We start from the raw sequence: 15,511 nt of genomic DNA, 5'->3' as shown, positions 1-15,511 counted from the left end.
AGAGAGAAAGATGTGGTGAGGGACCATGTCAAAGGCTTTGCAGAAGCCCAGGTAGATGACATCTGTTGTCCTTCCTCTGTCCACCAATGCCGTCACTCCATCATAGAAGGTCACCAGATTAGTCAGGCAAGATCTGCCCTTGGTGAAGCCATACTGGCTGTCTCAGATCACCTCTTCATCTAGTATGTGCCATAACATGGTAACCAGGAGGATCTCCTCCATGATCTAGCCAGGCACAGAGGTTCAAGAAATGCTTAATTACAAAGGCTGCTCTGAAAGTAATGTCTTCTTTTTTTTTTTTTTATGTTGGCCCACAATGTCAGAGGCAGACACTGATGGTATGGCAGTAGAGGTTAAACCTTCCTGCCAATAGTCCGTTACATTCTGTTGCCATGTGACAGATGACAGCAGAGAGGCAGTCTGACCAAATGGTGCCTGACATGGAAGAGCATATGAAACAAAGGTGTGTCATTCAGTTCTTCCATGAATTAAAAATGACACTCACTGACATTCACAGATGCTTGCTGAATGATTATGGAGATCAAAAAATGGATGCAAGCACAGTGAAGAGGTGTGTGATGCTTTTCAGCAGTGGCAGCAGTGACACGAAAGACAAGCCATGTTCTGGATGGCCATGCACATCTGTCACACCACAAAATGAAGAGCCCCTCAATTAGCTCATTTGCGCAAATCCTCTGATTACGACCAGGGAACTGTGTATGAAGCTGAATATTGGCTTCAGGGTGTAGGAAATGATGGTGGCAATATTGGAATATTGCAGTTTGCCAGACGGTTCCCATGAATGCTCACGTAGCAATGGAAAGAACACTGTATGCAAGTTTGTCAGGACCTATTGAAGCAATACAAGGCAGAAGGTGATGCATCATTACTGATGATGAGAGGTGTCAGCACTGTGAGCCAGAGTCAAAACAGCAGTCTGTGGAGTGGCAACATGTGAATTCTCAGTTGAAAAAAAAGTTCAAGACAGCCCTTAGTGACTAAAGTGGTGTACACTGATTTTTGGGATAGGAAGGGAGTAATTCTTCAGGAATTCCTGGAATCTGGAGAAACCATCAACTCTGACCACCACACCAGAATGTTGACAGAGATGATGGCCTGAAGTTCTAGAGTCAGGCTAGAGAAGAAGTCAATCTTTCTCTTGCAAGGTGATAATAGTAGGCTCCATACCAGTTGGAAGATCATGGAGCATGTTGTCAATCTTAGTTGGACTGTCCTATTACACCCACCAGATAGTCTGGATTTGGCACCTTCTGACTTCCATCTGTTTGGGCTGATGAAAGACTGTGTGGGCAACAATTTGCTAGCGACAGCTTTGAAACAGTGGGTCACATCTGCTGGTGCAGATTTTTGTAAATATAGCACTCAGGCTCTTGTTCATCAGTGGCAAAAATGCACAGCAAATGATGGTGTCTATGCTGAAAAAATAATGTTTAACAGTTGAGAATTTGCTCTATCAGATAGTGTATTTGTGCTCTTTGTCGTAACTTCCATGGAAATAAATAGGAGGCATTACTTTTGGAGCTCCCTACATAGTAGCAAGGCAAATGTTAGAAACCTAAGCAATTTAAGGGGAACCATTAATCTACTAAAAATTGAAAAAGTAAATTTAAGGCATCCAGGAAACTTTAGCTCTCTTTCCTAGAAATTAAGTCTGAGGGAAAACAGCTAAAGAATATAACAAGCAGAAGCTGATTCTTTAAGTGTGATGGTAATATACTGATCGTTTTAAGTATGACAACTCTCAAACTTTTAGACAAATCATGAAATGATAATAACAAGAACAAAAAAGTCCTCTCAATTATTTCTTATTCTATTCTAAGCATACATTTACCAAAATTCTGAAGTATTTTCTTTAAAATGTTGACTCTCTTTTTTAATCTCTTAATGAAGGATATTCATATAATCTATCTTCCTCCTTAATACACTAATAAATTTTATTACCTAATATGCCTAAGATGAACAGCAGAAAATAAAGCTCTGTCTCATATCTTTGTAACTTCCTAGGATTTATCAGTTATAATTATAGACTAGTATCTTTGTATTTTTAGTGCTTGTAAGCAGAAATACAGTGACATAAAAAGAAATGAGGTGTTTTCCTTTTAACTGTAAATTATTTCGTTTGTTCTTTCAAAGTGCTCTGTTAAAAGGATGTCGTTGTCTGGAAATTGACTGCTGGGATGGCTCAAACAACGATCCTGTTGTGTATCATGGTCACACCTTAACAAGCAAAATTACATTTTGTTCTGTAATTCACGTAGTAGACAAGTATGCTTTTGCGGTACGTATATATATGTTAGTTAAAATGCCATGATGTTTTAATAAAGCCTGCAATTATACTGTTATCTTGAGATTCTCAGGGGTAAAAAAAAAATAAAAAAAAATCAAAACTGAGACAGTATTTATGGAATGAGTATCACTAACCAGAGGTCATTTAGTCAAGGACTGAAAATGGACTGAACAACTATTTCAGAATCTGTCTAATGTTTTACTTTTCTTCTCTATATCTTCTCATGTATTTACTTCACTTATTCTTCTGTTGCTAACACTGTCTTATATCCTGAGCTCGATTTCACAAAATACAGAAAACATTAGACTAGAACTCTAGAACTTAGTTTGATAGTTATCCTGTTTCTATTTTCACTATTTTTTTTTTTTTTTTTTTTAAATTCAAGACCTGATACAGATCTTTTTGTCAGATGATTCATTAAGGCAATATCCTTTCTGGCTATCTTTGGCAATAGAGCAAAAGCTGGAGATTTTGTTGGTGCTCAATCTCTTTGTAGGTTTCTGACAAAACTTCTGCTGAAATGATGTCCTGGAAGACTGTTAATATAACTTGCATAATATATGTACATAAGTACGGTCATACATTTACGTGGATTTTTATACACGCACATATATAGTCTATTCAGATTTAAGCTGGTCTTCATCAGATGTCAGATAACTCTCACCTATGTTTTCTATTAAATAGTATATTGTATAAAGGCATAATGTAGACTTCATTTAGGAAGCATGAGTTATAGAAAAAGATGATAAAATTATATCAAGAAATAATAGTTCCTATCAGTCTAAACTAAGATGTGCTTCTAATAGGGGTCACTAGCAAATCCTCAGTGAAAAAGTATTAAAAATTGAATAAACATAAAATATTTCTTCCTTTATACACCGTCAAGTTTAGATCCTACCCAAGCAAAGATTTTATTCATTAGATGATGACTTATGAAAATTATTTATACAATTGAAATAGACACGTCTGCTTTGAGGCATTCTCTGAAGTTTACCAGATTTCCCATGTCTCTCTTGAGTACTGTGATGGGTAAAGAATAGAGTCCCAAGAAAATATTGTGACATTATTAAAAAAAAAATTTCATTGTTTTTTTTTTTTTTTAATCTCTGTAGATTTGTTTCTATCTCCTCTTAACATCCTGAGGATGATGTTTTTTTTTTCTTCTTTGGATTTAAGTTACTATTTAAACTATTCTTTCCCTTTTCTGTAAGTATTGTGAGCTTTACTACTCTGTAACTACCCTTAAAAAACAAACACGTTCAAAATATTTTGAAATTAAAAGGAAAATATGAATTACTAAGGGGCCTTTTGCGATATATTTTTGAGGATCTTTATATTTCTTAATCATAATAGACTTTAAATTCTATTTTTAGGCATCTGATTATCCAGTTGTGCTGTCTTTGGAGAATCACTGCAGCACTAAGCAACAAGAAAGGATAGCACAATATTTACTGAATATTCTAGGTGACAAACTTCTTACTTCACCAATCGGTGACATAGAAGTGACTCAACTACCTTCTCCTGAGGTAATAACATTGTATTTTGCTCTGTGAAAATTAGTGAAAAAAATTCTTGCCTTTTTTTTTTTTTTAACTCTTCTGAAACTGCTCATCTGGCATCTGAATGGACTTCAAATGGTAAAAAATAAATAAAAAATTAAGCAACACCAAATAAATGAAAATATTTTCTTTAAGAATTAAATAACAGAGATTGATGGGAATTTTAGTTTACAGAAAAACTTTCCAGTACTACATTGAAGCATGTATTTGTAAAATACTAAAATAGTAACTTTTTTTTTTTTTTTTTTCTTTGAGAGAGAGAGAGAAAGAGAGAGAGGGAGAGATCTTACATGTTGCAGTTCACATGAATCCAATTTCTGGCATTGCGTATACATTAAATGTTTTACTTTATTTTATGTTCAAAAGCAGCTAACTCTCCAGTGCATAAATCTGCCCTCCTTAAAGGAAGATGTTTTTTTCTGTGTTTAGACCACCACGTTTCTGATATAGGACTGCTTCTGTAGATGAACCACAGTATGATAGTGTAATTCATATGAAGTCATAGTCTAAAGAAATTACTGTAATTTCAGTGTTGGTATTCAGTTTTTAATATGCGGTTTTATTCAGTGTTAGAATGGTTCTCAATGACAAGATGCATTTCAGCTGCTCTGTTTTCATATAAAATAAAAAGCAACCTACAAATCTCAGTTAAGTTACTTGTCAAAGATTCTAGAAGTTAGTATTGAATCTGAACTCCAAATCTGAGAGCTAAGCAAACACCAGGTTTTGGAAATTCAATGTTATGAACAAATTTTCAGATTTTGCTATAATAGAAAACTTCAAAGTTTCTATTAACCTATACAGTCAATATTTTGAAATTAAACTGAACTTACCCTCTCCTCTCCTCTCCTCTCCTCTCCTCTCCTCTCCTCTCCTCTCCTCTCCTCTCCTCTCCTCTCCTCTCCTCTCCTCTCCTCTCCTCTCCTCTCCTCTCCTCTCCTCTCCTCTCCTCTCCTCTCCTCTCCTCTCCTCTCCTCTCCTCTCCTCTCCTCTCCTCTCCTCTCCTCTCCTCTCCTCTCCCACCTCCCTATTCCTCCCCTCCCCTCCCTTCTCTTCTCCTATCCTTGAGTCCATTGTTTGAAAGTTCTAAAAGAGGAAACAAACTGTACATTTTATGACAAAGTTATGCTTTAAAACAAAAATCTTCTATTTAAATCTATTGGTGTACCTGTTATCTGATAATTCATCTTAGTTCCTTAGATAAAAAAAAATCCTGAAGTTTAATGTTGTTTTACAAATGGAAACCTAAATCTATGTATTTTTTGGCTGTTGTTGATAAAAGTGTTGAGGGAACCCTTTCACTGAGTTCTGTTACTGCAAAAAACATTTTCTCTTATTCTTTGTGATTCACCCTTAGGCAGTGTTTCTCAGCTGGCGGCTTGAGACCCCAGGGATATGAAGTCAGAAAAGGCAATTAGATGAGGGTTGAAAATTTTAAAATTCCCATTGTACCAGCCTTTGCACTAAATGTTCTTTCAAGAACAAAATACTTTTTAATGTCTTGTAACACAAATACATGCATGCAAAACAGTCATTCAGGCTTGCCACTGACATCAGGGATATGTAAGATATATTTTCCACACTTCTTTACAGTAACTGAATTGGAATGATGCAAATGCAAATGTTTTGTTTTCAAAACGAGGAGGAAACTGTCTTAACTGTGTGAACACACACACAGAGGTAGATTTTGGTAAACTAATTGTCAGGGAAAAAACATTTTTAAAGTAGTTTGTCCAAAAGATTTGCTAGAGTATTATAATACTGCTATATTTTCATAGCAGTGTTATTCTAAATCTATTTAGTACGTCTTTATAAATTTCTCATAAACATCTTTTTTTAGATTGTAAAAAAATATTTTTATATCATTGTCCAGTTTCAATTTGCAACCTGGAAAACACTGTGAATCATAGAATTACAGAATAGTTTATGTTAAAAGGGATCTCAGGGTCCATTTCACCTGGCTCCTGTGTTCAAGCAAGGACACTCAGCACAGTTTGCTCGGGACCATGTCCAGATGGCTTTTGAAGGTCTCCAAGGAGGAGAATCCACAACTTCTCTAGGCAACCTGTGCCAGTCACCTGCATAGCACAGAAATGCTTCCTAGTGTTCAGAAGAAATCTCCTGTGTTCCAGTTTGTGCTCAGTGGCTCTTGTCATGGTGAAGGTTACCACTGACAAGAACTTGGCTCCATCTTCTTTGCATTCTTCCTTCAGGTACTTATACACATTGATGAAATAGATTCCTCCTGAACCAGCTCTTCTCCAGACCCAACAGGTCCAGCTCTCTCAGCCTCTCTCTGCCTCTCCAGACAGGAGAGGTGCTTCAGTCCTTTTGATCAACTCGGTGACTCTCATCTGGGCTATTTCTACTATGGCCCTGTCTCTCTTGTACTGGGGAGTCCAGAACTAGACACAGGACTCCAGATCAAGCCTTGCCTACACTGAGTAAAGTGCAAAGAACTCACTTTTCTCACTCTTTACTCACTAGTGATAATTTGTGTAATGAAGCCAAGAATTCTGCTATCAACTTGATGATAACATGATCAACTTGATGACTACCAGGACTGCTAGGTTCTTTTCTGCAGCTTCCCAGCTCCCCAGCATATACTGGTGTCTGGAGTTGTTCTTCCCCAAGTGCAAGCCTTTGCACTTCAAATGTGAGGGTTTGCTTAAAACATCTGAAAGCACAACTACATGCAATTTAATTGATATTCAAAGATTATACATCCTCCATAGCAACCACAGAAACAGTGTACTGCATCTGAATCATGAAGTCACTAAATTACATACCACAAATAACATATCTATGGGTGACATCACTTTCAAAATACTTTTCAGAAGAGAATGCATACTTCAAATTTTCATAGCTTAGAGTTTTCATATGTCATGTCCGTAGAATTTATGTCTAAAAATATATTGATCAGTTCCACAATTAGTCCTCAATTAAATGTATGCTGTTCAGGTGATGACTTGCCTGCAAGTCTTCATATAATAATAGATTCAAGCTTAGTAAATAATATATTTCCTACATCATACCTGACCATCACCTCTGACACTTCCTTATCTTCAATCTCCAGTCTTCCTCAATCCTTCTTTTATCTGCATCTGTGTATTGCAGAGCTTTCTGTTTTTTTCTGTTGAAATGTTTCACATTCTATTGCATACTTTGATCTCCAGTCTCTGTTTCTGTTTGTTTTACTTGCTTTTGAAACCTGCATCACTGATACCTATATTCACTGTATTGTGCTTATTGTGCTCCCTCACTTCATTATACTTAAGAAATGCGTTTAAGAAAATGCATCAAACAGTGTCTAAATATAAAATTCTACAATTACTACATACATAATTCTAGTTATTACTGCTCAAATTTTTATCTACAGGCATTAAAATTCAAAATATTGGTAAAAAATAAGAAATGTGGAACAATTGAAGAAACTATGCTCAGGAAAGGTCGGGACAGTCATGGTGAAACAGGGGAAGTATCTGAAGAGGAAATTACATCAAGTGATGAGGAGACTGATGAAAAAACCCCTCTTTACCCAAAGAGTGGTTCCTCAAAAAGAAAATCTGAAGGTAGATCTTCACCTCCACCTCGAAAAAAGGCAAAGGTAAAAACTTATATAACAGCTGAATTTAGAAAACACATAGCTCTCTGTCAGCCTTTTTACAAAAAAGAAGAAATACGCTACCTCAAAATGGAGACTACATTTAAAATATAGGCTTTAATATTACTTAGAAAAATATATATTGAAGGATCTAGAGTTTTCCTGAATCTTTCCATGCATTCCAAACTGGACCATATTTTAGTATCCAACTAAAAAAGACCTCCCCCGTGCTCCCATCCTAAATTGCACTTGCATTTTTCACTTTCAAATCTCATGCTTGCCCCTGGTGATTAGTGACACAACAGGCTCAGCTGCTTTGTTGATCCCAAAGCCTTCCTGGAGCTATGCATGAAGGACACTCATAGTGGTTCCTGATGATGAGGGACAGTTTTATATCTATTCCATTCTATGGTCTAACAGTCTGTCTTGGAGACTTCCTTTGTTCTGAATTTACAAATAAAATGAATCATAGACTTATGGTTGCACTAGTACATTTTAAAGCATTTACAATAGGAAAGTTGTTGCAGCACTTATTATGTAAAGACATAAATACTTCTGAAAGAGACACTACAAAAATTAGATGTCACTTTCTTTCTGATTGACAAATTGAACTTAAACATTTTGCTAATCAAACAGTAGCTCTTTTAATGTGGAAATCTAGAAATCCGTTGCTTTCAAACTACTTTGTTCAACATTTAAAGTAGGCAGGATGCACCCAGTGTCTAGACAATTTTGCACATCACACTGTGATTATATGAATATACATAGGTGGCTCCTCAGGACTCAACATTTTTACTGAGGCACAGTAAGTTCCTCAGTGTCTTTTTTTTCTCTCAGTGATTTCAAGTTCAAGATCTTTACATCTTTCTCTTTCCACCTCATAAGAAGAGATACCAAGGCAAAATTCTGAGGAAAGATGGGATAGGGGAAGGTAAAGTTTCCAAATAATAGGGTCATGTGTATTTCTGACATCATGTTACAGACCAGAACATATATCATGTGCATCTGGATCAATTGCAGCAAGAGATATCTGGTCACATTTCACATGCAGAAGAGAATACTGTTTCTGGGGTTCCACTCTATTGGATTGGGAGTATTTATTCTGTGATCCAACCCTACCGTTCTGTTAGGAGGGCAGGAGAACATTCAAATCCACAACTGAGGTACTCTGGTGACATTGATGGATTTGACTTCATCACTTCCTTTCAATTTGAGAGAGTTGTTTTATTCAACTCTATGCCAGCAGACTCCCATTGCTCCTCATGGGACATATCTCCAGAATAAATAATGCACTTGAACTTTGCATAGTTTATGTCAGATGGGAATTTACTTTCAGAAGTTTTAATGGAATGTAAACTTTGTTGACACTGTCAGCTATTTCTGGATACTAGTACTGATTAGCTCATACCTCTGTGTTAAGTCAAATGAAGAGGTCACATAGTACCTCAGTTTAAGAGATAATAGGCTGGTAAAATTTCCAACTCACTTCCACTGTATACAAGCCTTTGCTTTTGCTTGCTTTGGTAATGGAACAAGACTAAATAGAGACTTTGACCACAGAAATTTCCATCTTAATTAAGAATAGAGTTTGCCTATCATCAGAGCAGGTCATAGAGGAATATATATTTGATTGATTTGTTTGACATGTTAAAATATTCTCCTGTTATCTATTTTTTGTAGTTGAGTTTGTGCTGTCAGTATGTACACTGTCTTCTACTCTTTTTTCTTTCTCAAAGTACTTCCTACCAGTATATCTTTTCTGGAATTTTATGTAATTAACAATATAAGTTGGACATATATTTAAAATATGAGTAATGTTAAGAGCCATGAAAAATGACTTTAGTTTATATACCTGTCTGAAAAGCAAAGAAATATTAAAGCTGTCCAATATTATGCCAGGAAGCACTGGAAGTATCTCTGCATCCACCCCACATCTACTGCAATTATCACAAACATGATAACCTTAATTGTCTCTGACTGGATAAACTCTTACTATCATAAATCATATCTTAAGGTCAAATACACATTACACGTGACACATTTTCCCACACTTTATGTCTTTTTTGGCAAGTTCTTCTGAATTTTTAATAATGTAATATGTATTGTGATTTTTTGTGTCCTTACATGATTTTATCTGCTGATTATTAGGTGAAGAAGATGAAGATTGCCATGGGGTTGTCGGACCTTGTGATTTATACCAAATCTGAGAAGTTTGTAAGCTTTGAGCATTCATTAGCTCATCAGAAGTGTTATGAAAACAATTCAATTGGAGAGCTTAAAGCACAAAAATTTGTAAAACATGCAGGTATTTTCTTTTGATTTAAACAGAAAAATTACAGTGTTGTTATGTTTCATTAATAAGGGTTAAAAAGCTTTACAGAATTTCTGTTGTCCCATTTTACTTGGCTGTTTCTATAGCACTGTTTTAGAAATAACTTGTCATTTTCACTGCATTTTTATATTTCATTTGGTTTTGTGAGACAATTTGAAATTCAGCATTATTCTAATTTCATATAACTTTATAAAAACAAATATTAACATGGTATACAAAATGTATGAATACCTTTAGGTTCATTTTTTTCCTACATGAAATGATTTTAAAGTTACATGAAAATGTAAGGAACAGATCTTTTTTTCTGTACACAATCTGTAGTTCTCAGTGGAGTTGAGCATCAGTATCTCTGACTCTGATGATAACTGCAGATGAGAGAATCCACATGAAATGAATAAACTCCATAGAAGACAGTCTATTCTTTGGACCACATCTTTCATATGGGCCAAGGTGGATTACTGAAAACTCAGTCTATGCTGGGTTATCTACATTTGGTGCAGCCAGTACAACATAGTCTCTGCTGTTTTAACTCCAGCTGTCTGACAACAGCCTTCAGGGAGTATTAAAAGCAGAGATCACTGACCATGAGAACGAAGTCTGCCACAGCTCATTCATTCAGGTCCAGCCCAGCTGCCATCCACTCTTGGCAGAGATGATTCAATGGTTGGTTAGGTGAATGGTGCTGAACATCATTAAAGGAAGTAGGTTTTCACCAGCTGTCCATACTAAAAGTCCTCTCTGGTCTGTCTAGCAACCTAGTAGTTCAACTAAAATAAGGAGAAAGGAGGAGAATGAAAAAGATCAGAATGATAATCCTGGAAGTTTAAAGCTTTCTTTTTAATCACTTAACTGGAATAGTGTAGATAGAAGTAATTCTAGATTTTCCATGTCTGTGTGGTTTATGCCTTTACAGGAGGTAATGATGCTAGAAAATCAACTGACTTGAATAGTTAAAATCTTCAAAGACAAAGAAGATAATAAAGTGTGTTTTAGAAATATATTACTCACTGGTCTTGAGATGATTCATTTGATTTTTTTAAGCCGCAAAGCGGAAATCAAGTTTAAATTATTTGAAGATAGGATAGATATTTTTCCACTAGAATAACTGAAGAACGAACAGCGCTTTTTAACCAATTTCCTGTTTTGTGTCTTTCCTGTTTTACAGGGGAAATGAGAGGTTTAGTGTAAAAATTGTGTGTTTAGTATATAAAAAGGTAAAGAAGATTTCCCTGAAGGAATGATTTTGGTTACTGACCTTCAAAAAGTCTGCATACTAGAAAAAATATTTTCAAAGACTGTTTTAAGGTTTAAAAATATGATTTTTATCATATCTCAAAGTGTCACATTTAGTAATGTAACACACATAGAAATGTCTTAAAATCTTATTATTTATTTAAATAAGATGTATATTATTAAAAAGTTTGCCTTACTAAGGTTTTATGATTCTGTTTTTTAGCTAATCAGTTTGTTTCACATACTTCACGTTTCATTACAAGAATCTACCCAAAAGGAACAAGAGCAGGTTCTTCAAATTATAATCCTCAAGAGTTCTGGAATGTGGGTTGCCAAATGGGTATGTATCTTTACTGACTGTTGCATTCAAAACTTCAGAGATTTTAGAGATATAAAAGAGATATAAAATTCTGGTAATTTTTATATCCCAGAATCTCAGAATTCTGATAAGGAAGAACTAAAAGGAATATTATTTTAATGTATTTATTTTTGTAATTAATAACAATTAAGTCATAGCTAATTACAAATGTAAATTTTTGTTAAATAGCTATAGGCATATCCCAAACATCTCAAATTATTATAGATCACTAATTCTTTTGAACTACTGTGGTGTTTTTATTTTCCCTATTAGAAGCTGAGAAAAAAAAGTATTAAGGACAAGATATTATTAAGCTGTGAACCTTATTTTGTATTATTCCTAACTCTAAGACTACACCAAAGCAAGATTTAATCTGAAACACTGCAGCAAAAGTTTATATATACAACTTTCCACAGCTAAAACATAACTTTCTTCTCTGTCTTTGTACAACTTCCTTTTTTAATTAGTAATTCTGTTATATTTCTTTGTGTCGGTCTGTGTGGAGAGTCTAAATAATAATTTATATTTTACTGCCCGTCTGTTTTGGCTGAAATTATTTATGTTAACTAAGTTACCTTAGGTTTAGAGGTAAAAGTGAGCATACTACACATTAAATACTGTACTTCCAGAACAAAAATTTTGCAATTTTCCTTTCAAGAAGATTAAAATAGCTTACATTCTTTTGCATTCTGTATTATTCAAATTCTATAATCTCCATGATTATTGGTCTTCTGTGGCAGAGGCATCACTAGAGCATCCTTACAGGAGAAAGTGGGAAAGGTAGCTTCCTTGTTTTATCTTCTTTTTTCTTGTTATCTTTCCTCTATTTCTCTCTCTCTTAAAAAAAAAAAAATATATATATATATATATATTATTTTTTTTCTGCTGGATCCTAACATTCTCTGTGCCTACTTTGTACTATAGCAAGAGAATAGAAGCAGCTGCCTGTTCAACTTAATGTGATCATTGTAGGAATGCAATTGCTTTTGTATTTAGCTGAAGTTGCCCCATGGCATTGAATTAGAAGAGATGATGGAAAAGTATGTGTGATTTAGGAATCAGCACTGCAGTGAAATCATCATCTGAAGGATCTATTTGATTTTCAGTGGTTTTGTGTGACTGGGGTGGCACTGATGCAGATGTGTGTGCAACAATTAATATTGTCAAGAATTCCCAGATTATGATAGCTACAGCAAAGATGCTCTCAAATGCCCCTGATCAGCTGGATGCTGAGTCACAGCTGCCACAGTCTTCAGTGACTTAATACAAGCAAAGCAGATCTAATGTCTTTCTTTTCAGTGTATTTGAAAGTAAGTTTGCACCCTGAGCAATGAAATAACTGTAACCTTGGTTTCTCTTCAATTCAAGTTAGTTTTTAATTTGAAAGTGTTAAAGATAAGCATGACTTCACTTCTCAGCAGGCTTTGAAAAACCTCTTACCTGTAAGCACTTTCCCCTTTTTAATGACTTCAGACATGATCTTGTTTCATCATTTCATTCTTCAGTTTAAAAGCAATATTTTTGCAGCCAGATATGTATTCTATCATTTATTCTGACTATATCATAATCACCTGAGGGAGACTGTGGAGTGAGCAGGGCAGTTTGCCATAGACTTCCAATTTCAAGAAGTGAAAGAGATGGTCTCACTTTCTTACATTACAATTCACACTCATACAGTGAAAGATATGATTTTCACTTTGCCTTTAAGGCTCTGGAACTATGTGAAAAAGGCTTCCCATTGCTATGGCTCTGACCACAAGCAGTGGAAGACTGCCCCAAACCTGAATTTGTTAATGTTTGCCAGTCCTCTACCCAAACTACACAGTGCTGTCAGGATGTAATGTGGGAAGCAGTGACTAAGGAGGCTGCGTGAAATTTCCCACTCAGTATTGGCTGTTCAGTGAAAGAACTGAAATGTACTCAGATCCCCTCACAATTCTCTCATTACAAATTCTGCTTTACATCTTCACTATCGTACTGAGGCATAGTTTTACAGCTACTGTGAGAGTAAAAAATTATCAGCCATTATAAATTTTATTTCTGTCTGTGTTTTCATAAATATTTTTTTTATGGTGCATATTTGATATTGGGCTAGGCTATTGCTGGAAGTATTTCACCATTACCATGCCATTTGAAATTGGTTTGATGATAATCTGTCTTGATTGGTTAATCCTCACTTAATTTGTGGGATTAAATAATTCCACAAGTACATAAAACCACTTGAGGTGGTGCCCTCTCTGTATTGTCTGCATTGCTATTAAGAACCAGTATGCTTGTTTCATGCGTAGAGGAAGAACTAGCCAGAAATCCTTAATTTTAAAGGGTTTATCACAGAGCAGTTTACTTGTTTTATTTCTAGTCTTTACATCTCCATAATTATCTGTTTAAAGAATATCCATTTTTTACATCTCAAAGAGGTCTTAAGAACTTATTAATGACTACACTGACTATTAACTTGGAATACACTTCAATGCAAAATCATTTTGAGGATTCACATACCAAACATGATTTTTGCTTTGGGCTCCTTCCTGGAAGAATTAAAAATATGCAGGAAATGGTTAGATCTGCCCTCTTGGTCACAGTACTTGCATCTTCATTTAAAAGAATGCTTTTCTCATGGGAATAGGCAGATTACAAGTAAGTCTTCTCATGCATTATTTCCAAGCCGTGCCAGACCCAGTCGTGATTCCCTAATCTGTTTCAGATAACTGTTTGGCTGAAATAAGACTGCATTCCAAAATGCAGCTCTCAAAACTCTACTGAATGAACCTTCTACTGATGCATTTTCTCTGTTTTAACTCCCATTTCTTAATTTCTTCATCTATCCTGTTTTCAAAAATCCCACATATTCCGTCTTCCCCTTACCACTTTCCATGTGCAGAAATGTTCCCTCCAGTCCCTGGAATTTTCAGATTTATCCTATGTCATCTGTTCCCCTTCCTCACCTCCTTTAACCCATCCCCACTCCTGCATGGCTGCCCTTCTACCTTACCTTTAAGTAAGTTCCACTAACTGTTCTTGATGCACAGATAAATATATTAGGTTTTGTTCAAATCTACATATAATACTGCTTGCCAGGACTCTGCATCTTATAAATGATGACAGCTGAGTAATTCCTTCATTTCCCTTATTGATGGACCCAAAACATTGCTCTCTCTCCTGTACCTTGCCAGCAATTTTCTCTGAACTGTTTGGGACATTAACTTGGAGCATGCCACTAAACCAGGATGAAATTGTCCAGCAAGCCAAAGATTTGCTGGGGCTGAAAATGAGAATTCTGTATTTGTGCAAACCTAATTTTTAGAGGAAGGCAAGTTAAAAATGACAGTAAAAAGTACAGAGTTCCCACAAAAGCATTCTTCCATGTCACTGTGCACTCTGTGCTCATTCTCTGAAAATTGAGTCTCATAAGAATAGGGTAGGTTTTGTGAACAAAGAGGTCTTATGGAGAAAAATACCTACAATAATATTTTATAGTTTGGAAAAATTAGTATTCCTTCTGCATGCAACTGCAATGTAGCACTGGAAAGAACTGGTTTGGCATATCTTTATCTCCTTTTTATTTACTAAATAAAAGGGAAAGTAAAGATTTATGCATGGAAAGAAAATTCAGGATAGTTATTGAAATAAACATATATGAATTGTTTGATGTAGGCTGAGGAAAACAGAGCAAACAAACAAACAAACAAACCAAAAAAAAAAAACAACCAACCAAACAAAAAAAAATTCTCAGTTAAAAATAAAGAGAGAAATAATTAAATTTCCTTTTGAATCCATCCCTTGTATACAGTAGAAAACATTTTCCTATATATCTCAACAATCTACAGGTCTGACCACGTCATCATCAGTTACATCAGAAAGTCATGGCGTGGCAGATGCAGGATTTTCTTTTAGAAGAGCTAGTATTGACCATATGTTTTCTGAAGCACTCATAAAAATGTATACGCCACTGAGAAGGAACCACTACTTGTATAATGGGACTTTTTTATTGAAAATTTTGTTTTGGCTTGTGAGATCGAAATGCAGCCTAGCAATTTTATCATATCTGTTGTGTGGCTAAATTTTGTGTGGAACAGTATGACAAATTACAGTGCATGAAAAGATAAGGGGAAAAGAA

At 35.3% G+C, this 15,511-nt stretch overlaps 1 protein-coding gene across 2 annotated transcripts in view; it reads left to right on the top strand.

Annotated features, from left to right (window-relative positions):
- The window catches only part of PLCZ1 (phospholipase C zeta 1), a 43,035-nt gene that overhangs the window by 11,755 nt on the left and 15,769 nt on the right, over positions 1-15,511 (top strand). For both annotated transcript variants that reach the window (XM_040697189.2, NM_001039273.2), the window contains exons 5-9: positions 2,155-2,299; positions 3,682-3,834; positions 7,247-7,474; positions 9,620-9,776; positions 11,260-11,376. In XM_040697189.2, the coding sequence (XP_040553123.1) occupies positions 2,155-2,299; positions 3,682-3,834; positions 7,247-7,474; positions 9,620-9,776; positions 11,260-11,376 (800 nt within the window). The remainder of the gene's footprint in view (positions 1-2,154; positions 2,300-3,681; positions 3,835-7,246; positions 7,475-9,619; positions 9,777-11,259; positions 11,377-15,511) is intronic.

Source organism: Gallus gallus, chromosome 1 (assembly GCF_016699485.2).
Source record: "Gallus gallus isolate bGalGal1 chromosome 1, bGalGal1.mat.broiler.GRCg7b, whole genome shotgun sequence".
NCBI lineage: Eukaryota > Metazoa > Chordata > Aves > Galliformes > Phasianidae > Gallus > Gallus gallus.
The sequence above is the reverse complement of the archived record's forward strand: the minus strand, read 5'-3'. Positions and strand labels throughout refer to the sequence as shown.